Consider the following 27,862-nt stretch of genomic DNA (forward strand, 5'->3'; position numbering starts at 1 on the left):
CAGAATTACAAAGACAAATTTTAAAGCAGGTTAACAGCATCTAAGGTAATTACAAATCTTCTGAAATCATTTTCTAGCTTCAGGTATAGTTAAGAATAACTCAATCAAAACGACCAGCTTTCAGGACCATTTTATACAACTAAAGGCAGACATTTTCCTTTGAAGGGAGTCAGTCACTGCTGCTGTTAATACTCTCATGAGAATAACCTTCATCTGAGTATCACGGGGCATTTCATACTTATAAAATTGGGAGGGAAGTGGTGAACCATTTGACAAACCTGAAACAGGAAGGCTTATTGTAGTGGCTTTCCATTTTCTATTTGTGTTACTGTCCAATCTAGTCTGCTCTTTATTGCAGAGCAACCCCCTGTGGAAATAATTCATGCCAAGAAGATGGCATTTTTTTAACCAAGTTGTACCCTCTTTATTGCAAAGCAACCCCCTGTAGAAATAATTCATGCCAAGAAGATGGCATTTTTTTAACTAAGTTGTACCATGTAACTTTCTTCCCTGTCCCTTTTGAGGGCTGTTTGTGAGTCCATTTAAGAACTCCCAGAAGTGGGAAGCCAAGGGAGGGATGTAAAGGAGAGAGAATTGTTCACCTCAAATTTATGGGCACTGCCATGCTGAGTGCTGTGATGCCCATTTGTGCTATGGGCATTAAGTACGTGTTTGAGAGAGGACAGAGTAGGAATGTAATGAGGTGAAGACAAGAAAACACAGGCAAATGCTTAGACCTGCAATCCATGAAGCCACATAATCAGCTGCTTTATTAGTCTCCTCTGGGAATTATCTACCATCTTGGGGACTCTGTAGTGTGCTAATGGATATTGTGAGATTTGCATCACTGGGAAAAAGTCTAGTTCCAGGGGAAGATGTAAGAGGGAATAAGCACAACCCACACAACCAAGGAGGGTACTCGATTCTTCTCTTTTGGCTGAGGAGGAAAACACAAAGATCCTGGGACATATTATTTTTATCTTCCAAGAGATGGCTGTGGTTGTCTGGTGCCATCTCATAATTCATGGTCTTGAGTAAAGAAACATTTTGGAAATCATCTGTCAGTGCACACCATGCGGTAGGCCTAGAAAACCAGTAGGCAACTGAAAATGGACTCCAAAGCCCAAGCCAGGTTTAAGGGTAAGCAGGATCCACCCTAGGCCTTAGTTGGAGTTTTGGAAGAACTTGAGGAACATGTTCTAGGTGACAGCCCCCGAGAGAGGAAGCTAATGGGGTCAGTCAATCAGTGGTATTTATTGAACGCTTACTGTGTGCAGAGTACTGAACTAAAAGCTTTGGAACATACAACAGAGCTGGTAGACATATTTTCTGCCCACAACAAACTTACAATCTAGAGGAAGAGCCAGACATTAATATAATGGAGAAGCAGCATGGCGTGGTGGATAGAGCATGGGGCTGGGAGCCAGAAGGTCATGGGCTATAATCCTGGATCCACTGCATGTCTGCTATGTGACCATGGGCAGGTCACTTCACTTCTCTGGGCCTCAGTTACCTTATCTGTAAAAATGGGGATTGAGACTGTGAGCCCCATGTGGGATAGGGACAGGGACTGTGTCCATCCTGATTTGCTAGTATCCACCCCAATGCTTAGAACAGTGCCTGGCACATAGAAAGCCCTAACAAATACAATTATCATTATTATTATTATTGTTATTATAAATAATAAATTATGGATATGTATATAAGTGCTGTGGGACTGAGGGTGGGTGAATATCAACTGTTTAAAGGGTACAGTTCAAGGGTACCCAGATAATGCCCTGATCATCTCTAATGGCACTATTAGCTGAGCAATAGTACCTGATTTTTAAATAACTGAACAGTGGTATTAAGAACTCATCCAGATTTACACTGACATAATACTGTCCTTGGAAATTTACTGACATGTCACTATCCTTGGAGATTACAGAGGGGCAGGGAATTTCAGACAGTCAATTTGAAGACACTATTCCTGTATTGCTTCAAGGCATAAAGCTATATTGGACACATTCCTTACTCCCAGTGGGGATCAAAGGACTCATTTTACCTTTATGGCTATAAAAGGATATTGACTTGGCTGAGACCAGAATGTGTAGAAGGCAGGTGTTTCCAAATGCATCGTTCTCCCTACTAAGCCATTCGTAGATTTACTTCAAATGAAGGGATAAAATGCCACAGTTGCACTGCAGTGATGGTAAAAGAATGTTGTCCCCAGTGCCTGCACACTGGTAAAGTGTTGAACATCACATGCTCAGAGCAATATGTTGGTTTAATCTTTCTGTGACATCCTCCGCTGTTAAATATGCACACCTCCCAGCAGGGCTTTTGGAGGCTGGAGCCACTGGTAGTCTACCGAACACTGAACCCAGCACAGTAAGAAGATGGAAATGGGAAACTCTGCACATTGGCTGCTGCCTCCATTACTGAAAGGCCACTTCATTTCTTACATAGGGCACAGATAACCTTTCATTCGCAGGGCTGTGGAGACGAGTAAAGCAGGGGTGCAAGGTCATTCAGCAACTGATTGCTATGGATGTGGTCAAAGTAAATTACATCGAGTGAATTCTATTGAATGGAACTGAAAAATCCTAATGTTCAAAGAAATGACTTACAGGAAAATGGCAAATGGCAAATAGAGGAATTATTCATTATCTTTCCAAATATCTTGCATATTGCAAACCATTATCTTATCCTCCTGCAGGCTCTCAGCGTGACTCAAAAGGATGAGTTCCACGGTCCTCCTATGATCAGAGGGCCTGAGGCTGAAGCCCTGGAGTCAGAGTAAATTCTCTCTGCCAAAGAGAGACAGCACAAGGTAGAGAATCAGTCCTATTAAGGCATGCCACCTACAGCTATGAAGAAAGGAGGATTGTGAGATCAAATCATGTGCTGAGGGCTCTCGACTCCACAAGACAGCAACACACTATGTGACCTCTGCTAGAAGTGCCTTTTTTCCTTCAGAGAGCTGGGAAACAGATTGAGACAGTAACAGGATTCGCCATGAAGCAGCCGCTGTGTGACACAAATCTGCCCACTTACCTTTTCCAGCAGTTGTCGGAGTTGCCTGCTCTTGGCATCTCGAGAGCACAGATTTTGCTCAGGTGCAACAACAGTGCAGATGCAACGACCATCGGGATCTTGGGCTGAGCTATATACTTGCCACCCTTCCTTTGGGCTGATCTGAGTCTGGATTAACCAAGGACAAACATATGAAATATTAGTCACGGTCAACCTGACAGTGGCAGAGATGTTGGCAGGCCCTCACTGAAGGAACCTTTGATTTTTCTTACTTACATTTTAACCTGAAATATCAAAAAAGGTAGTTAAAAAAACATAAGCTCCTTACTAGATTGTAGTAGCAGTATTAATAGCATTTATTAAGTTATTACAGTGTGTGGAGCACTATACTAAGCGCTGAGATAGAACATGCAGTTGGCAATTAAACACTGTCTCAATCTCTTGTAGGGCTCACAAAATATTTATAAGCTACTTCATTCATTCAATCACATTTATTGAGCACCTACTGTGTGCAGAACCCTGTACTAAGTGCTTGGGAAGTACAGATCGGCAACATATAGAGACAGTCCCTACCCAACAACGGGCTCACAGTCTAGAAGGGGGAGACAGACAACAAAACAAAACAAGTACACCGGTGTTAATACCATCAGAATAAATAGAATTACAGCTATATACACATCGTTAATAAAATAGAGTAATAAATATGTACAAATACACACAAAGGCTGTGGGGAGGGGGTAGGGCAGAGGGAGGGAGTTGGGGGCAGGGATAGTGTCTACCAACTCTGCCGTTCTTTCCAAGCACTTCGTACAGTCATCTGCACATGGTAAGCACTTATGCTTCATTCTAGAACAATAAACTAATTTAAATGCACTTTTAAAAAATGGTATCTGTTAAGTGTTCAGTATGCACCATGCACTGCTCTATGCTCTGGGGAAGATACAAAGTAATCGGGTTGAGCACAGTCCATGTTCCACTCAAGACTCAAAGTCTTAATCCCCATTTTATGGATGAAGTAACTGAGGCACAGAGATATTAAGTGACTTGCTCAACGTCACACAGCAGACAAATGGCAGAGCTGACATTAGAACCCAGGTCTTTCTGGCTCCCAGGCCTGCGCTCTATCCACTAAGCCACATTCCTTTTTGGCTTTTAGTTACCACTTAGCATTAAACTGTTAGCTTATTGATCTCACACAATTTCATAATACTTTTTGCTATGTCTTTGTCACTTTAATGCTGCTTTAGGAGCTGCTGAAAACAGCTTAATTACAAATACAAGTAATCCTTTTATGCCATAAATGTTTGTGCCCAGCCTTTCCAAAAAGGGGTTATTATTATTAGTTATTATTATTAGTAATTAGTAATTATTTGTGAAGCACTATTAAGTTACTTTACCATATCATACATAAAGTAGACTGTGAGCCCACTGTTGGGTAGGGACTGTCTCTAGGTGTTGCCAATTTATACTTCCCAAGCGCTTAGTACAGTGCTCTGCACATAGTAAGCACTCAATAAATACGATTGATTGATTGATTGATAAAGTAGCATGGCATAGTGGATAGAGAACAGGCCTGGGAATTAGAAGGTAATAATAATAATAACGTTGGCATTTGTTAAGCACTTACCATGCATCACACACTGTTCTAAGCACTGGGGGGGGGAATACAAGGTAATCAAGGTTGTCACACGTGGGGCTAACAGTCTTAATCCCCATTTTATAGATGAGGGAACTGAGGCACAGAGAATCTAAATGACCTGCCCAAAGTCACACAGCTGACAAGTGGCGGAGCCAGGATTAGAACCCATGACCTCTGACTCCCCAACCCGGGCTCTTTCCACTGAGCCACACTGCTTTCTAAACACAGCTCCTCTACTTGTCAGCTGTATGACCTTGGGCAAGTCACTACACTTTTCTGTGCCTCAGTTCCCTCATCTGTAAAATGAGGATTGATACTCTGAGCCCCACGTTGGACAGGGACTGGGTCCAACCCATTTGCTTGTATCCATCCCAATGCATTAGTACAGTGCCTGGCACATAGTAAGCACTTAACAAATACCATAATAATAATAGTAGTTATTATAAAGCTTGGCTAGACCAAGACCAAAACCCCAGTTTAAGTGCTCAGTTGTCATAGTGCTGAACAAAATCCACTGGAGATGAAGGTGGAAATGGAGGAGGCATTGTAACAATAAAATTTAGCCCAAACCAAATTCCTTGTACAATTTCAAAGGAGAGGTTGAAATCTGTTTTGCCTATTCGAATAGGCAAAGCACTTGGTAGATCTGCAAGACCAAAAGCTGATTTGATTAATTAATCAATGGTCTTTTACTGGTAGTAGAGCCCTGTCCTAAACACTTGGGAGAATACAACTAAGAGACATGAACCTGCCCACAAAGAGTTTACAGTCTAATAAGGGGACGTGACCACACAAGTCACTTACAAACACTACTGTGGACGATAACAAAGTATAGAAGGATAATTAGAAAAATAACTGTAACTGAATTTAAATCATGAATATGTGTAAGGTGTAGCGTCATGCTAAGGGAGATCGTTGGAAGGATAATAATAATAATAATAATAATAATAATAATAATAATAATGATGGCATTTATTAAGCATTTACTATGTGCAAAGCACTGTTCAAAGCGCTGGGAAGGTTACAAGGTGATCAGGTTGTTCCACGGGGGGCTCACAGTCTTAATCCCCATTTTACAGATGAGGTAACTGAGGCCCAGAGAAGTTAAGTGACTTGCCCAAAGTCACACAGCTGACAGTTGGTGGAGCCGGTATTTGAACCCATGACCTCTGACTCCAAAGCCCATGCTCTTTCCACTGAGCCACGCTGCTTCTCTAAGGATAAAACCTGGGAAATTACAGCCTCTTCAGGGAAGGTCTTCTGTAGTCACAACTCTGTCACTGGTATGCTGTGTGTCTTTTGTCAAATACTTTAATCTCTCAGTGCCTGAGATTTCATGTCAATAAAATGGGGATGAGATACTTTATCTCTCGATCTCTGATATTATAGCTCCTTGTGGTACAGGAACTATGTCTGATTTGATTATCTTATATCTACTCCAGCTCTAAGTACAGTGTCAGGACAGAGTAGATGCTTACTTAATACCGCTACTATTATTATTATTATTATCATTACTACTCGTAGTACACATGGGGATCACAGTCTAAGTAGGAGGGAGTAGAATTTAATCTCCACTTTACAGGTGAGGAAATCAAGGCTTTGAGAAGTTAAGTGACTTGCCCAAGGTCATACAGCAGACAGGAACTCAAGTCCTATGACTCCCAGGCTCATTCTCTTTCCACTAGGCCATGATGCTTTCACAAAGATGACATGATTTACGGTGACATCAATCTATGTAAGTGAGGGTATCTAAATAAATCAATATATGTCCCCTGATGGACGAAGACTGTGTCCAATCTAATTATCTTGCATCTGTCCCAGTGCTTAGTAGAGTGCATGGCACATTGTAAGAGCTCAATTAATGATGGACAGGTAAGTAGCCAAGCAAAGTGAAGTGGAGAATTGGATAGTACAGTTATTAGATGGGAAGTTGTCTTTTTGCTATGGGCTCAAGTGCCTGGATTACTCACTTGCTTTCTTTAGTGTTGGCTCTCCTTGAGGCTCATCTCTTTAATTCATCACCCTGAAAGCCCAAGAAATCACTAAGGTTTCTTGATAATTCTTCCAGGATATAATAATAATAACTATAATGGCATTTATTAAGCACTTACTATGTGCAAAGCACTGTTCTAAGCACTGGGGGATACAAGGTGATCAGGTTGTCCCGCGCGGGGCTCACAGTCATCATCCCCATTTTACAGATGAGGTAACTGAGGCTCTGAGAAGTTAAGTGACTTGCCCAAGGTCACACAGCAGCCATGTGGCGGAGGTGGGATTCGAACCCATGACCTCTGACTCCAAAGCCCGTGCTCTTTCCACTGAGCCACGCTGCTTCTCATGAACTTAAGTCTGTCAGAGGATGAGCAGTAAAATTTTCCTAAGATTACAGATAACTTGAGCAAACCTCCTCATCTTCAGAGCCTGTAAAATCCTTGTGGAGCCCTAGTACAGGCTGCTCAATAAACATCCAGTAATGGATGAATTCAAATTCCTTTTCCGACCACTTCGCATTTGGCAAAAATAAATATTTCATCTTCGGCTCTGTCAAATTTACAGGCATTAAAGAAGAAAAGCAGACTGCTTAAACTCCTGTATCTTAAATGCCCCACACAGAAGTGCCTCACTTTTAGGCAAACAAAAGTAGGATTTGCAACTAGAATATTTCTTCTTCCTGAAAACAAACTTCCCTGCCTTGTTACATCAGTCAGGTCTGACAGATTGGCCCAGTGGTGGTGTGGGAGAGGAGGATGGGAAATCTACCAGATGAACAATACTGCTTAGAGAATACTTATCTGTTCTTATTCATGAGAGACTAAATTTCTAATTGTAACCTCTCCCTTTCCTTATATGTTGGAAAAAAAAACAGCTTTAGAAGCAATTAGTAGCTCCCTGATATTCTCCCTGGATTTAGTAGATGGTTTCTGCTGTTTCATAAGTAGACCACATTGCCACTTAAGAATAAGTTTGCAAACAACTCTCCCTAAAAGCACCTGCAACTGACAGCCTTCCTGCAGAACTCTAACAGCAAGGAAGACACCTGACTTTCAAAAGCCTGCACAAAATTATCCCTCAATACGTGGAACACTGAAAACCACAGCAATTCCAAGATACCACGATGCCACTGTCTCTGAGAAGAAATGTGAGAGAGCCAACTCTGAAAACTTCCAGGGTATTTGGGTGTTTTCCACTCTAAAAGGACTCTGGACAGAATCTTCTGAGCAGACCACTGAACAGATTAATCAACTATAGATTTCCTCCATCACAGGTGTGCCTTAGACCCATTGCAGCACAACCGATACAATCCATGAAGTGAAGATAATGCAAACCACCCTTCTTTGCCCAGGGATAATGGGTTTTGTTGGGCCCCCTTGCTTTTTTATTGTATTTGTTAAGCACTTACTATGTATCAGGCACTGTTCTAAACTCTGGGGTAGATACAAGCTAATCAGGTTGGACACAGTCTCTATCACACATGGGCTCACAGTCTTAGTTCTCATTTTACAGATGAGGTAATTGAGACACAGAGAAGCAAAGTGACTTGGCCAAGGTCACACAGCGGACAAGTAGCAGAGCCAGGATTAGAAGATACAAGCTAATCAGGTTGGACACAGTCTCTATCACACATGGGTTCACAGTCTTAGTTCTCATTTTGCAGATGAGGTAACTGAGACACAGAGAAGCAAAGTGACTTGGCCAAGGTCGCACAGCAGACAAATAGCAGAGCCAGGATTAGAACCCAAGAACTTCTTAGTCCCAGACCCCTGCTGTATCCACTAGGCCATGTGTGTGACATGTCATTAGGTCACATGACTTATGACTATTGGAGCCGTAATGTTTCAGAGTCCACCCAGAAATAAATACGGACAATAGGTTGAAAAAACAGGCTATGTAACAACTCACAGTTAGGGAAACCCTACAAATAACTGAAGATTGTCCAGTGCATTCAGGAAATGAATTCATTCCATATCCTGGCTTTGACTAGTGCAGTGGTGCACTGGAGGTACTGAACAATGAAGCAGTGGTATTTATTTAGCACCTATTAGGTGCAGAGCACTGAATTAAACACTTGGGACAGTACAAAACTAGAATTTGTAGACACGATTCTAATCCTCAAGGAGCTCTCAATCTAATATTATCCTTGTTTGCTCAGAGCTGCATCTTCCAATTTGTGATTGATGCCTAAAATTGTTTACCTTCTGCAGATTATTGTCAAAAATAGAGTTTTTCAAATTCAAACAACTTCAAAAAATATACTTGCTTTAGTCAGAATCTTAACTAATAGAAGCTTAGCCCTGTAGCCCAAATTGAGCTTCCTCAGCATTAGGACTTTGGGGTTTATAATAATCAGTTTGATGGTTGCGGAGGCCTTAACCACATAATAATAATAATATTAATAACCATTCATTCATTCATTCAATCGTATTTATTCAGTGCTTACTGTTTACAGAGCACTGTATTATGCACTTGGAAAGTACAATTCAGCAATAAAGACAGACAATCCCTGCCCACAACAGGCTTACAGTCCGGCATGTGTTAAGCACTTACTATGTTCCAGGCACTGTTCTAAGCCCTGGAATAGATACGAGATAATTGGTTTGGACATGGTCCCTGTCCCATAAGGGGCTCACAGTCTTAATCCCCATTTTACAGATGAGGTGACTGAGGCCCAGAGAAGTGAAGTGACTTGCCCAAGGTCACACAGCAGACAAGTGGCAGAGTGGAGATTAGAGCCCAGGTCCTTCTGAGGCCCAGGCCCCTACTTTATCCACTAGACCACACTGCTTCTCACCCTCCCCACCCTCATGTGGGATAGGCCCACCGGAACAGAAAGTAGGAGCTGTCATCCAATTTATAAAACGTTGGGGATGGTTGGAACCTGAAGTGGCTAGGTGATCCGTGACTCTCCCCTAATAAACTCTCCGATCACTTTAAAGTCAATATATTTTTACTTATAGAATCGTACTGCATTTTCTTACTGATACAATTACAATCTCCCCATTTTACGTCGGTCTCCATCATCTAGATTTTGAACCCAGTATTTGACAGTGGTTATCTTGTAGTTTCCCCTACATTTTGTAGAATGCTTAACAATTGTTTATTACGTTCAACAACAACAGCAGCAGGGATAATATTCTATATCTAGTTTTTCCTCATGGTACATTTCTAAGGGACAGGAATACATGTCATTCAGAAACTGGGTAAGTGTCGATCATTGCGTCATTCACACAGTGGTGTAAAAGCAAAATACTTTTAACATGGAAGACCCATCTTTATAGTTTTGCCTCTTCCTGACCCTCTCTCTTTGAGTCTCCAAATCGAGTCTCCTTTTAGATGCTCAACAAAATATTTTTATTAGCCTTTATTCACCATTTTACTTACAGTTCAAAAACTATGAAGCCCATAGTGCCTGTGCTCATCCATTATAATAAATTATTTTTTCAGCAATAACATGTACATCTTTATCTGTTCACCATGACATGAAATAATATACAAACATGGGTAACCTCTTACCATTCTGGACTTCATTTTTTGACTTGAATAGTGGGGTAGGTGTTTGGGTCATAGACACGAAGAAACCAAACACTGGTTCCTATTGGTGCTGCCACAGGGTAACAGTGTAGCCTAATGGAAAGTGCAAGGGCCTGGGAATTAGAGGACCGAATTAATAATTAATCACTTCCTAAGTGTCAGATGCTGTTCTAAGTGCTGGGGTAGATACAAGGGAATCAGGTTGGTCACAGGTCCCATCCCACATGGGGTTTATAGTCTTAATCTCCATTATACAGATGAGAGAATTGAGGTTAAGAAAAATTGAGTGGCTTGCCCAAGGTCACAAAGCAGACAAGTGGCAGAGCTGGGGTTAGAACCCAGGATCTCTGACTCCTAGGTTCATTCTCTTTCCAATAGGTCACACATCTTCCTTTATTTACTTATATATATTGTTCACCTACCCTTGTGAAAGTAAAATAAAAGTAGAAGTCATGACCCTTGCTGTTGGGTAGCATGTAGCATTGTGGGAAGTACAGCATGCAGCATGGCCTAGTAGAAAACACACTGGCCTGAGAGTCAGTGGGGAGAGAGGCTGGCTCTGTCACATTTCTGCTGTGGGGCCTTGGGCAAGTCACAATTTTTCTGTGTATCAATTAGCTCATCTTTAAAAAAAGGATTTAATCCTAGTCCCTCCTACTTAGGCCGTGAGTCCTACATGGGACAGGGACTGTGTCTAACCTGATAATCTTGTTTCTGCCCCAGTACTTACAACAGTGGTTGGCAAAGAGTAAGTGTTTACCAAGTACCATTACAAAAGAACAAAACAAAATAATCTGTCCCCCAAATTGCCCTGACCTTTTATTTTCAGAAGTGATAAGCATCTCTTGCAACAGAAGTGATATGATAATAATAATGATGATGATGGTATTAGTAAGCGCTTTACAATGTTCTAAGCGCTGGGGTAGATACCAGGTAATCAGGTTGTCCGAAGTGGGGCTCACAGTCTTTATCCACATTTTACAGATGAGGGAACTGAGGCACAGAGAAATGAAATGATTTGCCCAAGGTCACACAGCAGACGAGTGGTGGAGCCAGAATTAGAACCCAAGTCCTCTGACTCCCAAGCCCATGCTCTTTCCACAATGGTGCCTAAATAGTGCCCAACTGGAAGTCCAGTGATCATCAATACCTACTCTGCTCAAAAGAAAGAACTGTACTAAACACCTGGGAAACTACAATAAAAACAAAACATGCCCATATTTGATATTTGAGTACAACCTGTTTTTAAGGTTTAGGATGCAGGCAGAAATAAATCCCCAAATTATAGCAAAGCCGGGATAAGAGAGTTAAATTATTTAATATGACTAAGAATATGAGAAAAAGATGTAAAATTTGGATATTCATTTTGAGTTTAATAAACTCTGTTGAAGAAAATGGGATTTTATTCTCTTATTATGATAGATTTCAAAATCTGGAAATTCAGAAGTTTCTGCCTGCCCTGGAATAATTTAGTTGGGGAAAAGGTTGCAAAAGTCACCAACTCTATTATTAAAGTGTTCTGAGTGGCAGAACAGTCCCCGATGATTAAAACTGGCATGCATTAATATTGATGCCCCTTGGTCAAGTGGTATGCCATCACTCCCTGGCTTATCAGCACAGGGCAAGATGTCAGGCTCTTTCTAGATTGAGTGTAGCTGGAAAGGTGAGCAGGGTTTTATGTTCATTTAGCATTTTCCCTGAAGTGCCCATTTAATATAAGGAAAGAGCCCTGGCTTGTTTGCTCTTCAGACTGTCTTTGTGTAAGAGCCATTGAAAGGAGCACTGACCTTGACTACAGGAGGTAGTTGAATGAGCTAAACTATATATAAAAAAAAAACGGTCCCTTCTCTGGCAGGTCAAAGATAACCAGACAGATATAAATCTAAATAATATAAAAGAAGGGAGCCAGACAGTCCATGGCTTTTGAGAGAGAGGCAAATGCCAGGGCAGTAATAAATAAGGCCAGTTTCTTAATCATTTCTTGCCCTTATTTCTAAAAGACTTGAGAGTGTGTTGGAATTGAAAAATAAACATATGATCAAAATGAGAGTTTGGCTGCAGAGACAAAGAGTTTTTGGTTAGCAAGAAAAACTATAGATTTGAACAATTCAAGTTTGGGGAAGAATGTTCCCTTACTCTCTATAATAGTTAATAAGAAGCTCTGGAGGAAGGAGATGGAAAGTCTGAAAAGTTCTCAACGTTCACCAGATTGTTTGAGTTACTTAAGAGAATTTCACATCAATTTAGCAGATAAAGAGGAAGTAATATTAGCTACTGAGCCCCTATAGCAAGGTACCTGACTTTAAAAGTACATAGAGAAGAAAGAGTTTACTTAGGTTTAACTGGTTTCCCATCCCAGTATTCTGAAATTGAGAGGATGCAGATGTAATTTAGTTAAAAGCCTTTTGATCCCTCCCCATGGTAATTAGCAGAGTGGCCAGTTAATAGTGTTAAATTTCACCTGGATAATTAGCAAGACACAATACTTAGAAGATTTGAAAAAAAAGGTGTAGCTTATGAAAAAGAGGTATGAAAAGGCAGAAAAGCGAGACCAGGACGGTAGATGGAAGATGGTCAAACTCCCTCTAACGCTTTGCCAAAGGATGCAGAGTCCATAAGGTCAGATTGCCAAGGGTCTGCAACCTGCAGACAGAATGGACCAAAGGTGTCTTGAGAAAAGAGGGAAAACCCCAGTTGGTTAATCAGTCAATCAGTTATATTTACTGAGCACTTACTATGTGCAGAGGACTGTACTAAGCACTTGGGAGAGTACAATACAACATATTCAGTAGACACGGCCCCTGTTCATAACAACCTTATAGTCTAGCGGGTTAGCGAGGGACTGTGTAGCACCGGGGTTAAGCATTTCTGAAAGGATATAGTTTTGCTTGCTGCTTACTTAACCATCCTTGCTCTTTCAATATCCTTGTTATGGGGATTGGGGGTGGGAGGGAGGGAGTTTGAGTGACCGGTGATCTCTTTCTACAGTTGTGGGGGTAAGCTGGAAGAGAGGGCTACAAACTGCCTGGACCCACTGGCCTGGGTAGGCAATTCTAATATATCTCAAACTGATTATTGTGGTAGTGACAATCAGGGGCTGCAAAGGAAAATCTCTAAAGCTAGCTCTACCCCTACACAAAGGAAACACCTCCCAGGGGATTTCAACACCCAGGAGTTGCCACTGCAAGCTTGGCCTAATGGATAGAGCATAAGCCTGGGAGTCAGGTCATGGATTCTAATCCCTACTCCTCCATTTGTCTGCTAGTGACCTTGGGAAAATCACTTCACTTGTCTGTGCCTCAGTTACCTCATATGTAAAATTGGGATTCAGGTTGTGAGCCTGATGTAGGACACAGATTGTGCCCAATCCAATTTGCTTGTTTTCTGCCCAGCTTTTAGTATAGTGCCTCCTTCAGTGGTAATCCATCAACCTCTGTATAAAGTAAAATCTCCTCACTATTGGTTTCAAAGCTCTCCATCACCTTGCCCACTCCTACTTCACCTCCCTTCTCTCCTTCTACATCCCAGCCCACACACTCTGCTCCTCCGGTGCTAACCTCCTCACTGTGCCTCATTCTCGCCTCTCCTGCTATTGCCGCTGTCGATCCCTGGCCCATGACCTACCTCTGGCCTGGAATGCCCTCCCTCCTCAAATCCTCCAATCACACTCCCCCTCTTCAAAGCCCTACTGAAGGCTTACCTCCTCCAGGAAGCCTTTCCAGACTAAGCCCCCCTTTCCCTCAGCTCCCCCTCCCTTCCCCATTGCCCCAGCTTGCTCCCATTGCTCTACACCCCCTCCCCACTCCTCAGCACTTGTGTATACATCCATATAAATATACATATATATAATATCTAATTCTATTTATTTATATTAATGCCTGTTTACTTGTTTTGATGTATGTATATATATATATATATATATATATAATTCTATTTATTTATATTGATGCTATTGATGCCTGTTTACTTGTTTTGATGTCTGTCGCCCCCATTCTGGACTGTAAACCCACTGTGGGCAGGGACTGTCTCTATTGCTGAATTGCACTTTCCAACCGTTTAGTACAGTGCTCTGCAGACAGTAAGCACTCAATAAATAAGACTGAATGAATGAATGAATGATCAGCCCAGCTGAAATCCTCATTGGCCAGTATAAAACTAGCGGAGTAGGAGGAGGAAGACATAGTGACAGTGGAAGGAAGCAAACATAGAGGACCACCCAGATTTCTCCTCCTCCTCCTCTTTCTCTTTGGGAGCAACAGATGCAGCCACAGCTGAAATAGACCATCCTGAGGGCAACTTGGAGCTATCAGTGCAGCTGAAATGGAACATTTTTGGCTGCGGTGCAAACACCAATGAAAGGCCAGGAAGCCATTTCCTCCAAGGAGGCAGTGAAGGACCTACTGAAATTGTGAGAGTGCCAACCTTATCACCACTCTGCTCTGCACCAAGACTGAAAGCCAAATTCTTCCTCGCCATAAAGAGTATAGAATGCCATGCCTCATCATGGATAGATAAGGAGTTTTTTCAAGGAGTCAAGAGGACTTTATTAATCCTTAACCTGAACAGTTTTTTGTCACTGTCATATTTAATTTATCCCTTATATCTTCTAGACTGTGAGCCTGTTGTTGGGTAAGGATTGTTTCTACTTGTTGCTGAACTGTATTTTCCAAGCAGTAAGAACAATGCTCTGCACACAGTAAGCGCTCAATAAGTATGATTGAATTAATGAATCAAAGTAACTTGTGAGTGAAATGTAAATTATATTTTCATCTCTTAATATTAGGAAACCCTAATCCATGCAGAATAAAACCAATATCACACCATCAAACCTATCTAAACTACAGAAAAGAAAAGCATTTTTCTCAGTGGAAAGCAATTTATGTTTGGAACACTGAAAGCAAGTATCTTCACCCAGTCCTAAAAAAGGTGGGATTATGATTTGGGGGAAGGTGTTAGAAAATGAAAATAGTATGAAGGGTTTTCAACATACTACACGATTGAAACAATCCACCTTAAATACTCTTGCCAGAATAGGGCTCCTCTGAGGGGATCCTGCCAAGGAAGTTGAAAATAGAGAAAAATAATTTGGTACAGGTCTCCTCAGCCCTCCTCCAACCCCAGCAGTGCAAAGGGCCAATTCTCTTCTGTGGATGCTTTCTGCCTTTTTAATTGCTCTTTTCCCCATTTGGTGGCCACAGAGGGGCATCTCCACAGAAGCTCTGCCTTGAGCAGAGGCTGCTCTATCTTCTTTGTGAATCTCGACAAAGGGCTAGAAAGCACAAGAACCTAAGGAAAGCAGAAGAATTTCCCTCAAATCACTTTCTTTTAAGGACAGGCTTTCTGCTGACAGGCACATGTCCATAGATAGGAAGATAAATAACCATGTCCAAGAGGATAATAAAGGAGTTTTTCTAGTGCTTTTAAGACGTTAAGGAAAAGAGAAAAATCTCCTCCCTCAGTACAAAACAATAATTAACCCTTCAGTGGAGAAGAACCAGTCTAGAAATTCATGAAACCCTTCTCTGAAAAAGTCCTTTAGCTCGAAGATCTCCCCAGTAATAATCAGCAGTATTCACCTCCATGAAATACTCCTTTTAGCCATTCACCTATAGGTTAACAATGTTAAGAATCAGAATCTTCAGCTACAACCTAGACAATTCGTAGTAATGAGATCTTTCTGTTCGTGACATACAGTTAGCTCATAGACCAACTGCCTAGACCCCACTATTTCCATCCAGGATTTGTTTATCCATAGTAGCAAGCATCTAGTGCAAAACAGTGGGTGCTCTGAGTGGGTAAACACTGTGGCCAGCCCTGAAAAACCTTTAGCCCTCAGCTAAGCTGCGGATGCTGAAGGCATACACGAAACTAAAATGTCTCCAATGGGAAAGATGGGGCAATACCATCAACAAGGTTCTTTCGAAATGTCTGAAACAAGTCTTCTTTTTCTGATTAGGCTTTTGCACGCCTGTTTTGAGCTTCTGAAAATGCTTTTAATGAGCTTCCTATTCTTCACCAGAGTCCAAATTATCTTTGGCTCTTCAACAGAAGGTACAGAGTCAGGGAACTACAGTGTTGGCCAGAAATCAACACTTTCACCAAGGCTCAGCAGCACATTTTGCCACTTGATACAATGTTCATGAGCCTCAACTGAGAAACTACTCCCATTGTTTGTGCTTTTTTTATATCTTCGGGTACTAGCACTTTGGGCTCTAATCCCTTCTCTGCCCCTTGCCTATTGTGTGAGCTTGGGTAAAACACTTAACTTCTCTGTGACTCAGTTTCCTTACCTGTAAAATGAGAGTTAAGTACTTTTAGTCCCTCCCACATAGACTGTGAGCCTCATGTGGCACAAGAACTGTGCCTTATCCAAATATCTTATATCTACCCCAGTAATTACTCCCTCAGAATCACATCTGGAGAGTTTCCAGTACTCTACCAGTCTCAGCTATGGGAGGGAGAGTCAAGCAAAGGCATAACCATTCCACTTCTAGCTTGGGCAATGGCTAGTGAGCAGAAGGCAACCTGCTACAAGTCAAAACTCACCTGTGCCAGGCAGCAGCAGCATAGGAGAGAGTCGAGGGTGGATGCTCAAATTTACTACACAGGAGGAGGCAAAGGTAAATCACTTACATATTTTTATCAATAAAACTCTACGGATACACTACCCAAATGATTGCACCTGGAAGTGGGTCATTCTGGGAGACATGTATGCATGGTGTTGCTATTGTTGGAGATGACTTGACAGCATAAGACAAGACCCCAGTACTAAGTACTGTGCTTGGCACATAGGACATGCTTAATACCACAATTACTATTGTTATTATAGTTATCATTATCTCTTAGCTCTTTCGCTGGCTCGTCCTCTGCCTCCCACCCATTATCTGCGGGTGTCCCTTAAGGTTCAGTTCTGGGACCCCTTCTGTGGTGCAATCTACAGTCACTCCTTTGGAGAACTCATATGCTGACATGTCTTCAACTAACACTTCTATGCAGTTGATTCCCAAACCTACATCTCCAGCCCTGATCTCTCTGCTCCTCTGCAGTTTCACATCTCCTCTTGCCTTCAAGAAATATCTACTTGAATGTCCTGTCACCTCAAACTTAACATGTCTAAAACAGAATTCCTTCCCCTGATTTTTCCATCACTGTAAGCAGCACCACCATCCTTCCTGTCTCACAAGCCTGAAATCTTGGTGTTAAAATTAATTCAATCATTCATTCAATTGTATTTATTGAGCACTTACTTTAAGCAGAGCATTGTATTAAGGGCTTGGGAAAGTACAACATAACAATAAACAGTGACATTCCCTGCCCACAATGAGTTTATAGCCTGGGGTAGGGGGGAGACAGACATCAACACAAATAAATAAAATTACAGATATATACATAAGTTCTGTGGGACTGGGAGAGGGAAAGAACAAAGGGAATAAGTCAGAGAAACGCAGAAGGGAGTGTGAATGGGGCTTAGTATGTGAAAGCCTCTTGGAGGAGATGTGCCATCAATAAGGTTTTAAAGGTGGGGAGAGTGATTGCCGGATTTGAAGAGGGCAGGCATTCCAGTTCAGAGGTGGGACATGGGCCAAGGGTCAGCAGTGAGACAGGTGAGGCTGAGGCACAGTGAGAATAATAATAATAATGGTATTTGTTAAATGCTTATTATGTGCCATGCACTGATCTAAGCACTGGGGTACATACAAGGTTGTTAGGTCATCCCATGTTGGGTTTACAGTCTTAATCCCCATTTTACAGATGAGGTAACTGAGGCAACAGAAAGTTAAGTGACTTGCCCAAAGTCACACAGCTGACAAGTGGCATCGCCGGGATTCAAACCCACAATCTCTGACTCCCAAGCCTGTGCTCTTTCCACTAAGCCATGCTGCTTCTCTCTTAGCACTAGAGGAGCAAAGAGTGCAGGCAGGGTTGTAGGAAGAAGTGAGGTGAGGTTGAGGAGGGGGAAAGCTGATGGAGTGCTTTAAAGCCAATGGTGAGGAGTTTTTGTTTGATACAGTGGTGGATGGGCAACTAGGGAGTTTCTTGTGGAGTGGGGTGACATATCCTGAACATTTAGTAGAAAAATGATAGAAATATGGACTGGGGTGGGGAGAAACAGGAGGCTCAAAGGTCAGCAAGGAGGCTGATGTAGTAATCCAGATAGGATAGCATAAGTGATTATATCAATGTGGTAGCAGTTTGGATGGAGAGGAAAGAGCAGATTTTAGCGATGTTGTGAAGGTGGGACTGACAGGATTTGATGACGGATTGAATATGTGGGTTGAATGACAGAGAGAAGTCTAGGATAATGCCAAGGTTACAGGCTTATGACATAGGAAGTATGGTAGTGCCATCTACAATGATGGGAAAGTCAGTGGGAAGACAGGGTTTGGGTGGGAACTTAAGGAGCTCTGTTTGTGACGTGTTAAGTTCAAAGTGATGGGAAGACATCCAAGTAGGGAGGTCTTGAAGGCAGGAGGAGATGTGAACCTGGAGAGAGGGAGAGAGATCAGGGCTGGAGACAAAGATTTGGGTATCATCTGCACAGAGGTGGTTGTTGAAACCATGGGAGGGAAAGAGTTCTCCAAGGAAAGTGGATGGAGATGGAGAATAGAAAGGGATCCAGAAATAAGCTTGAGAGACCCCCCCCACACACAAGTTAGGGGGTGGGAGGCAGAGGAGGAGCCTGTGAAGGACATTGGGAATCAACAGCCAGAGAAATAAGAGGAAAACCTGGAAAGGACAAAGTCAGTGAAGTCAATGTTGGATAATGTTTCCAGGAGAAGTGGGTGGTCCACAGTTTTGAAGGCAGCTGAGAGGCTGAGGAGGACTAGGATGGAGTAGACGCCATTGGATTTGGCAAGAAGGAGATCACTGGTGACCTTTGAGAGGGTGGTTTCTGTGAAGTCAGATTGGAGGGTGTCAAGGAGAGAATTGGAAGAGAGGAATTTGAGACAGCAGGTGTAGACCAGTCACTCAAGGAGTTTGGAGAGGTATGGGAGGAGGGAGATGGTGCGATAGCTGGAGGGAGCTGTGGGGTCATGGGAGGGTTTTTTTAGGATGGGGAGACAAGGGCATGTTTGGAGGCAGTGGTGAAAAAGACACTGGAGAGGGGATAATAATAATAATAATGATGGCATTTGTTAAGCGCTTACTATGTGCAAAGCACTGTTCTAAGCGCTGGGGGGGATACAAGGTGATCAGGTTGTCCTGCGTGGGGCTCACAGTCATCATCCCCATTTTACAGATGAGGTAACTGAGGCTCCGAGAATTTAAGTGACTTGCGCAAGGTCACACAGCAGACGTGGTGGAGCCGGGATGATTGAAGATGGCTGTTAGGGAGGGAAGAAGGGAGGAGATGAGAGTGTTGATAAGGGACACTGTCATTCATTCATTCATTCATTCATTCATTCAATCATATTTATTGAGCACTTACTGTGTGCAGAGCACTGTTCAGTGCTCAGAAAGTACAATTCGGCAACAGAGACAATACCTACCCAACAACGAGCTCACAGTCTAGAAGATGATAATGATGGTATTTGTTAAGTGCTTACTATTTGCCAAGCACTGTTCTAAGCACTGGGGTATATACAAGGCAATCAGGTTGTCCCATGTGGGGCTCGCAGTCTTAATCCCCATTTTACAAATGAGGTAACTGAGGCACAGAGAAGTTAAGTGACTTGCCCAAAGTCACACAGCTGATAAGTGGCGGAGCTGGGATTAGAACCCACCACCTCTGACTCTCAAGCCTGTGCTCTTTCCACTAGGCCACACCGCTTCCCTTGACTCCTTGTCTTCTATCTCTCATTCAACCCACATATTCAGTCTGTCATTAAATCCTGCCAGTTCAACCATCACAACATTACTAAAATTGACCCTTTCCTCTCCATCCAAACTGCTACCACATTAATCGAAGCACTTATCCTATCACACTCTGATTACTGTATCAGCCTCCTTGATGAACTTCCTGCCTCCTGTCTCTCCCCACTCCAGTCCATACTTCTCTCTTCTGCGTGGATCATTTTTCTATAAAAACGTTCAGTCCTTGTTTGCTGGCACCTCAGGATCCTTCAGTTGTTCATTCATTGATTCATTCAATTGCATTTATTGAATGCTTACTGTGTGCAGAGCACTGTACTAAGTGCTTGGGAGAGTAGAAAACAGCAACAAACAGTCACAGTCTCTGCAAAACAGGCTTAGCAAGGCAGACATCAATACAAATGAGGGCTGGAGAACCCTCCCTCTTCAGAAAAGGCAGACAATTACTCTCCCCGACTTCAAAGACTTATCGAAGGCATATCTCTTCCAGGAGGCCTTCCCTATGCCCTCATTTCCATTTTTCTCACTCCCTTCTGAGTCTCCCTGGCTTGTTACCTCTATACATCCCCCCTCCCAGCCCCACATCACTTACATACACATCCATAATGCACTTATTTATACATGTATGTCCTGCATTTATGACTATCTCCCCCTAAGAGAAGCAGTGTGGCTCAGTGAAAAGAGCATGGGCTTGGGAGCCAGAGGTGATGGGTTCTAATACCGGCTCTGCCACTTTTCAGCTGTGTGACTTTAGGCAAGTCACTTAACTTCTCTGGACCTCAGTTACCTCATCTGTAAAATGGGAATTAAGACTGTGAGCCCCACGTGGGACAACCTGATCACCTTGTATCACCCCCTGTGCTGAGAACAATGCTTCACACATAGTAAGCACTTAAATGCCATTATTATTACTAAGCTTTTTGTGGGCAGGGAATGTGTCTGTTATATTGTTACATTGTACTCTCCCAGTGCTTTGTATCCTGAAAACAGTGAGTGCTCAAAAAATTGATTTATTTATCAATAGATATTAGCCTGGCTCTGGCTTGGACTTGACTATTACTTTCCTTCCAAAATGCGAAGTTTGAAAAATTTAGGCTTTTTATTTTTCTAAACAAAGAACCAGTTTACAAAGCCTCCTGTAAATACAGACAGCAGGTAACATAATTTAAATTCCTTATAAAATTGTTCTCTGGTAGTCTGAAAGACAACTCCAATTCCAAAAATGTCTAATTGACAATCAGAATGTTTCTCCGGCACTGGCAGCAACTGGATCAATGCTTCTTCAAATGATACACTCTCTTTTCCTATTTGATTTCTTGCTGTTCGAGGTAGAAGGCTCTTTACCTCAAGAACTGATTTGCTGTTTTTTGGATTGTTTGTTTTCAAGCTATGCAGTAGGAAGGCAAAAAAGAAAAATAACAGTATTTTCATTAAGGGTTTCAAATCTTTTGGATAACTTGCTGACCACTTCCCAGGCAAACTGAAAGAGTTAAGATGGTATCCACAGGGTTCTAAACTACAACTGGTAGAGTTTATCAGACACTGGCATGATCTGGTTCATATGAAACTATTTGTTTGAATTATTGAATTACATATTGATTATTCATGATAAACTGAAAATCCGATCCTAAAACTTTGGAGTTACCATTCTCTTGATACTTTATTACACTTGCTCTGGGATATAGCACAGAGGAGAAGAAAAAAAAATTGGTCATTGTCTTTTGGTGTTTACTGTGCAACAAACTTATTTGAATATGTTTAATTAATGAAAATATCATTTTATTTTCATTTTGGTTAAAATTTCATCTCTACCATAAAATTACCTAGCAAGTTTTCAGAATTTACTAACTGAACTTTGAATGAAGAATCAGAGGCTTTTTCAAAGTGCATGGAAAAGATAAAAGACATTTTCCCATTAGGATTAAACGAATGGAGATTCCTAAAGACTGCCTAGAAATGTAAAGATATAAAAATTAAACATCAAGGGTGGAAGACATTGATAGAAAAATAGCAAACACCTGCATTACATCTTAGCCAGCTAAAAAATAAGTCTTATGGCTAAATTGTGAAATACCAGGTTTTTAATTGGCCTTTTTAAAACAAGATGCTATCTGTATTGTATATTGGTAGAGGTTATAAAAACATCCACCAAATCCTGTGGAAAAATATGCTGAAAATGATAACCTTTAAAAGTCAGAAAGCTGAATAGTAACCTATGGTTTTATCTTTGGTAATGTATACTTTTTCTGAATTTTTCTAAAAAAAAAAAGATGTGAACATTTTCTTTCATTTTCAAATATTGAGGAAGCTTTACATTCTTTAAGAACCTCCTGGGATTAATTTACTATGTTCCCAGAGTCAATTAATGAGGAAGCCCATATTTTTCTTTTGGTGCAACTTGAAAGTGATCCCAGGGAAGCATGCGTTAATAAAGTTTCATTAGAGAGATTTAAGAGAGTTAAGACAGCTGTGCAAATAAGCACCTTAAACCTCACCTTTGCAGAACAATTCCCTCCCCCCCATCAAATCATTTAACACTATATTTCCCCAAGATATGGAAACCCACTGGGTTTACTTACTAGGGTATCTGGAGCAGATAGTGTCGTGGTATTTATTCCTACCAAAGATGGGAGAGTTTGGGACATCCAATTCGAGATCATTGCCATGGTACTAACAGCACCAAGCTTTAGCAGTGGAGGACTCATTGCTGTGGAGCTAATGAGTTTTCATAGTGACTGATTATCACCCTAGTGTGGGCTGGCAGTGAGAGGCGTGACTGCAGCACTCCACATCGACAGCAAGAAAGAAGATGAAATTCTTCTGATTTAATCACCCCATTAAAACACATGCTAACTTCCACCCTCCTCACTCCCAGACTGGGTTCCCTCTCCTTCCTAGACACATCTACATGACTTTTGATGGTCTCCCTAACTGGTATTCCTGTATGAATAAAAAAATTACCAGAGCACTTTTTGAAGAAAATAAAGATTTTTAATATTCTATAGCAATAATCCTATACTCATTCTTTCATCTTTTGTGGGAAGTATGCAAATATAGCCAGGTGCTTTTAAATCAGTTTTCTAAAGGGAGCATGCCAAAATGCATATTTCAAATTAAAAAACAAAAACAAATGTCTATATTTTTCTCAAGGGGATGGAAAAAACAACAATTAGGCAGAGCAGAAAAGGGCAATGCTGAAAATAATTGCCAAGACTGTCAATGATAATCAAACATATTTTTGCCATAACTGAGGCTACTAGTGTTCATTTATTTTTAAAAAATAAGCACAGACTAATAGTTTTCAGTGGGAAACACAGATTCAGATTGTTTTTCAGTTTAGTTCAGAAGACATTTTCAGAAGTTCCACTTTAATTATACAATAGGTACTCAAGAAACAGAGATTTAAGATGAAATATAATGCTCTTTGGAAGGACTGGAACAGCACAGAATGGGAAAATATTTACTCCAAACAAGGCCAAAGAATTACTGACTTTTGAAATCAATTTCCCATTGTTTCAATGGCAAATAGAGTAGGTCTAATGCTTGCTTGGTACCTTTAAAATGAGTTTCTTGCAGATTTCCTAAGCCAAGCACTACTACCCAAAATAGAAGAAGCCATGGGCCATTTCCTTCTCTACTGCTATGTACATTTTTAATAGGAATTCGAGAAGAGTCCTCAGAGAAGAAACAACTTAATGATATTCATATGTAAAGGCATTTGGTTAAAAGTTTACAAGGAGAGGGAATATTGTTTTCAGCCCCAAGGGAAGTACTGAAGTTTGTTTGTTTCAAGACTTTGCTGGTGGAGACATATATTTTTCTTAAAGAATTTTGGCAGGAGAAATTGAGAAAAATCTTTAATGGAATGGAAAGATACATATTTATAGAAAAGCACAAGCACCTCATTCTCTTCAACAGGATTAAGTTAAGCAAACTGGCTGAAAACCCTGTCAACTCTTCCTTGCTTCAACTCAGAATTCAGACTACTTTTCTCACCACCAAAATTCATTAAAATGATTTAATCAGTCATTTTTATTTAACAGAAATGAACAGGAAATCAATCACTCCTTTTTTAAAAAAATTCAGAAAGATGGGAAAAGTCCATTATGGGCTAGAGTACACCTAGCATTGGGATTCTCTCCAATAAGGCTCTCTAAATCAGTAGTAAGTACAGGAGGTTTTGAAGTGGTAACAATTGAACAATTCATTCTGTTAGTGAGTTAATACAAGGTTAACACATAGTTTCGAAGTCTAGTTTATTAAGTAATACCTGTAGAACTCCAATCTTAAGCAAGCAACAAAGCATTTTCCCTTAAAAATAGTTTTGTCAAAATGAAATCGATAGTATTAATTGAATGCTTATTCAATAAATGCTTAGAAGCGTAGGCTAGATACTTCTCTTAAAGGAGCTTAGGTAACATGTAGCCAGGAAGATAGATACTAAAATTTAATTATAGTTAGGGGGAAATAACAGAGTTTAAAGACATGCAAGTACTGTGTGGGTGAAGAGAAAGCTACCCAAGTGCTTAGGTGACATGGAGATGCTGAATTGACAGTAGAAAGGGAAATAGAGTGGAGAGATGAGAGTATAATCAGCAAAGACCTCCTGAAGGAATCATGCTTTCAGAAGAACTTTGAAGATGGGGAGAGCAGTGGTCTGTCCCATAAGAGGGGAAGAGAGTACTAGGCAAAAGGGAGGGTTTTTCAGAGAGAGAGAAAGGTGAGACCAAGGCACAGTGAGTAGGTTGGCACTGCACTGAGACCTCCCAACCCTGGTCTCTGCTTCCCCTAAACTGCCTAACAGCTTTCTTCTCCCTAAACATAAATGGTCATCATCTTCAAGCAAACTTGATTTACTCGTTGCCTTTTTTTATTATAACCCTTGCTCTCTTCGCCCCCTTCCCCACACTCCACTTCCTCCATTACTACCCTTTTAAGGGTACTTTAACCAATTACTACGTTTTTACACTGTACTGAGATCTGGGTTTGATACAAAATAATCAGTTTGGACTGAGTCCCTGTCTAGCATTAGGCTCACTGCCTAAATTGGAGGGATTAAAATTTAATTTCCACTTTACAGATGAGGAAACAAGAGTCCAGAGAAGTGAAGTGACTTGCCCAAGGTCACGCAGCAGACAAGTGGTGGAGGTGGGATTAGAACCTCTGGCTCCCAACCCCATGTTCTTTTCACAAGATCGTACTGCTTCCCATACTTATGCAGCTGAGTGATCCTGGCAGAAATCCAAAGGCATGTCTACCTCTGCTTCTGCAAATGTATCCTCCAGGCTATAAAACTCCACCCTTTCATCAGAACAACACATTACTATTCCTTTCTCATTAGTTCTCTCAGCCATACCCCTCAAAGACTATTCTGGATCCTCAATTCCTTCCTGAAGTCTCCAATCTTCTCACCCTCTTCCTTCACATATTTCTATCTTTAGCCTCTCAGTCTCTTCAGAATCCTTCCACTATGCCTTCAAACAGGTCCACGTAAGCCCCCATATTGAAAAAATAAATCCCTTCATCCAAACACTACTTTCAACTTTAAAACAATAATAAGAATGGCATTGATTTAATACTTACTATGGGCTAGACACAAAATAAGGCAATTAGATACAGTTCCCATTCTACATGGGGCTCACAGAGGTGGAGAGCAACATTTTATGCCCATTTTACAGATTAGGAAACTGAAACAAAGAGTGGTTAAATGACTTGCCCAGGGTCACTCAGCAGGTCAGTGTCAGCAGGGACTAATACTTGGGTCTCGATTCACAGACCTGCACTCTCTCCACATCCTCTCCCGTTCTTACCCATACTCTGTCAATAGGCTTAATGCATTCCATCCATAGATTTATTGCACCTTTTAACTTCACTTTGCCTCTCCTAAATTCTAGCAACCTCCTGGCATCCACATTTCACCTCCTTCACACTTCTGAGCACATGGTCTACAAGCAGTCAGCCAGTCAGTCAATGTTCCAATGACTTCCTTCTGGCAAAATCTTCTCCATTTTAATCCTTCTCAATGTCAGGACTCCCTTCTTTTGACCAACCCCTTTAAAGGTTACTCCCTCCAACCTTGGTTGATGATGTATTCTTTCATTCATTTGTATTTATTGAGCACTTACTGTGTGCAGAGCACCGTACTAAGGTCCTGGGAGAGTACAATACAACAATAAGCAGACACATTCCCTGCTCACAACAAGGTCACAATCTGGGGCAGGGAGAGAGAAAGACATTAATATGACTGAATACGTAAATTACATAAATAACACTCCTAGTTCCCTTCTGGTCCTTTTGTTGGCTCTTCTCCTCTCCTTCACCTTTAACCACAAGGCTCAGTTCTGGGTAATCTACTCTTCTCACTCTATGCTAATACTTCAGGAAGCTCATCCACTGCCAAGATTCAGCTCCCACCCCTACGTGGCGAATACTCAGCTCTACATCTCTAGCCCCAGTTACTCTCTCGCTTTGCTTTCTCATCTGTTTTCATAATGCCATGAGACCTCCATCTGGATGGTAACTAGCATCCTAACCTCAATATGTTAAAAGAGATTGCTTCACCTCTCCTCTTAAATCTTTTCCTCCTCCCAACTTTCCCATCACTATTAACAGCCCCAGTCCCTTGCCAACAAGGCACTATCTTTCCCTTTCTTCTGTCATTAATCACATTCTGTCTGTTGCTAAATCCTGCCGATTTACTGTATATTGTTCAAAGAACGGCCTCTTTCTCATTACCCTGTCTGGTTTAGGCCATTGTTAGACCTGGATTAGGCTACTGCAACAGCCTCCAAGCCACTGCATTCTTCATTCCCCCTCCTTTAACAGCACATATATGATTCTTTTTAAATGCTGTTTTGGAACATTATCACTCACCTCCTGACAAATCTCCAATGTGACCCATTTCTTGTCTAATAATATCTAAACTTTTAACCTTTGGCTTGAAGGCTCCCCATCAGCTTTGTTTCTCTTACCTGTTTTCTCCCTTCTCCCACAATAACCCAGTTCATGGCCTTTAGTCCTCCCAAACTAATCTTGTACCTATCTCATTTACAACTCTCATGTCTCCCACCCATTACTCACAAGCATCCCCTGCATGGAATTTCCTTTCCATATCAAATCCATAAAACAATGTTCCTTTCCACCTTCAAACCCATCATAAAAAGGCACCTCCATCAAGAGGCATTCCCTGCCTAAAAGTCCCCACTTTCTTATTCATCAGCCACCTTTTTACTTAAACCAGAAGTCTTGGGTTCTAATCTCAGTTTTGACCTTGGGCAAGTCACTTAACGTCTCTCTGACTCAGTTTCCTCACCTCCAAAATAGGGATGAAATACTTGCTCTCCCTCAGACTACAAGCCCAACGTGGGATAGGGACAATGCGGCATGGCTTAGTGGAAAGAGCATGGGCTTTAGAGTCAGAGGTCATGGGTTCAAATCCTGGCTCTGCCAATTGTCAGCTGTATGACTTTGGGCAAGTCACTTAACTTCTCTATGCCTCACTTACCTCACCTGTAAAATGGGGATTAAGACTGTGAGCCCCCCCAGTGGGGCAACCTGATCACCTTGTAACCTCCCCAGTGCTTAGAACAGTGCATTGCACATAGTAAGTGCTTAATAAATGCCATTATTATTATTATTATTTTTATTTTTATTATTATTGTCTGACTTTATAATCTTGAATCTACCGCTGTACCTAGCTTAGTGCTAAGGACGTTATACATAATGCCATTATTACTTAGTATATGCTTTTTACTTTCCAATTGCTTTTAGATTTAATCATCTCTATCTATTTTAATAATAATAATAATACTAATAATAATAATGGCATTTGTTAAGTGCTTACTATGTGCAAAGCAATGTTCTAAG

The 27,862-nt window shown here is 41.3% G+C and overlaps 1 protein-coding gene across 1 annotated transcript in view; it reads right to left on the reverse strand.

Annotated features, from left to right (window-relative positions):
* The window catches only part of OLFM3 (olfactomedin 3), a 212,147-nt gene that overhangs the window by 31,434 nt on the left and 152,851 nt on the right, over positions 1 to 27,862 (reverse strand). The window contains exon 2 of the mRNA XM_038745253.1: positions 3,037 to 3,183. Coding sequence (XP_038601181.1) covers positions 3,037 to 3,183 — 147 coding nt within the window. The remainder of the gene's footprint in view (positions 1 to 3,036; positions 3,184 to 27,862) is intronic.

The sequence above is a fragment of the Tachyglossus aculeatus genome, chromosome 4 (assembly GCF_015852505.1).
Source record: "Tachyglossus aculeatus isolate mTacAcu1 chromosome 4, mTacAcu1.pri, whole genome shotgun sequence".
In the NCBI taxonomy this organism is placed as follows: domain Eukaryota; kingdom Metazoa; phylum Chordata; class Mammalia; order Monotremata; family Tachyglossidae; genus Tachyglossus; species Tachyglossus aculeatus.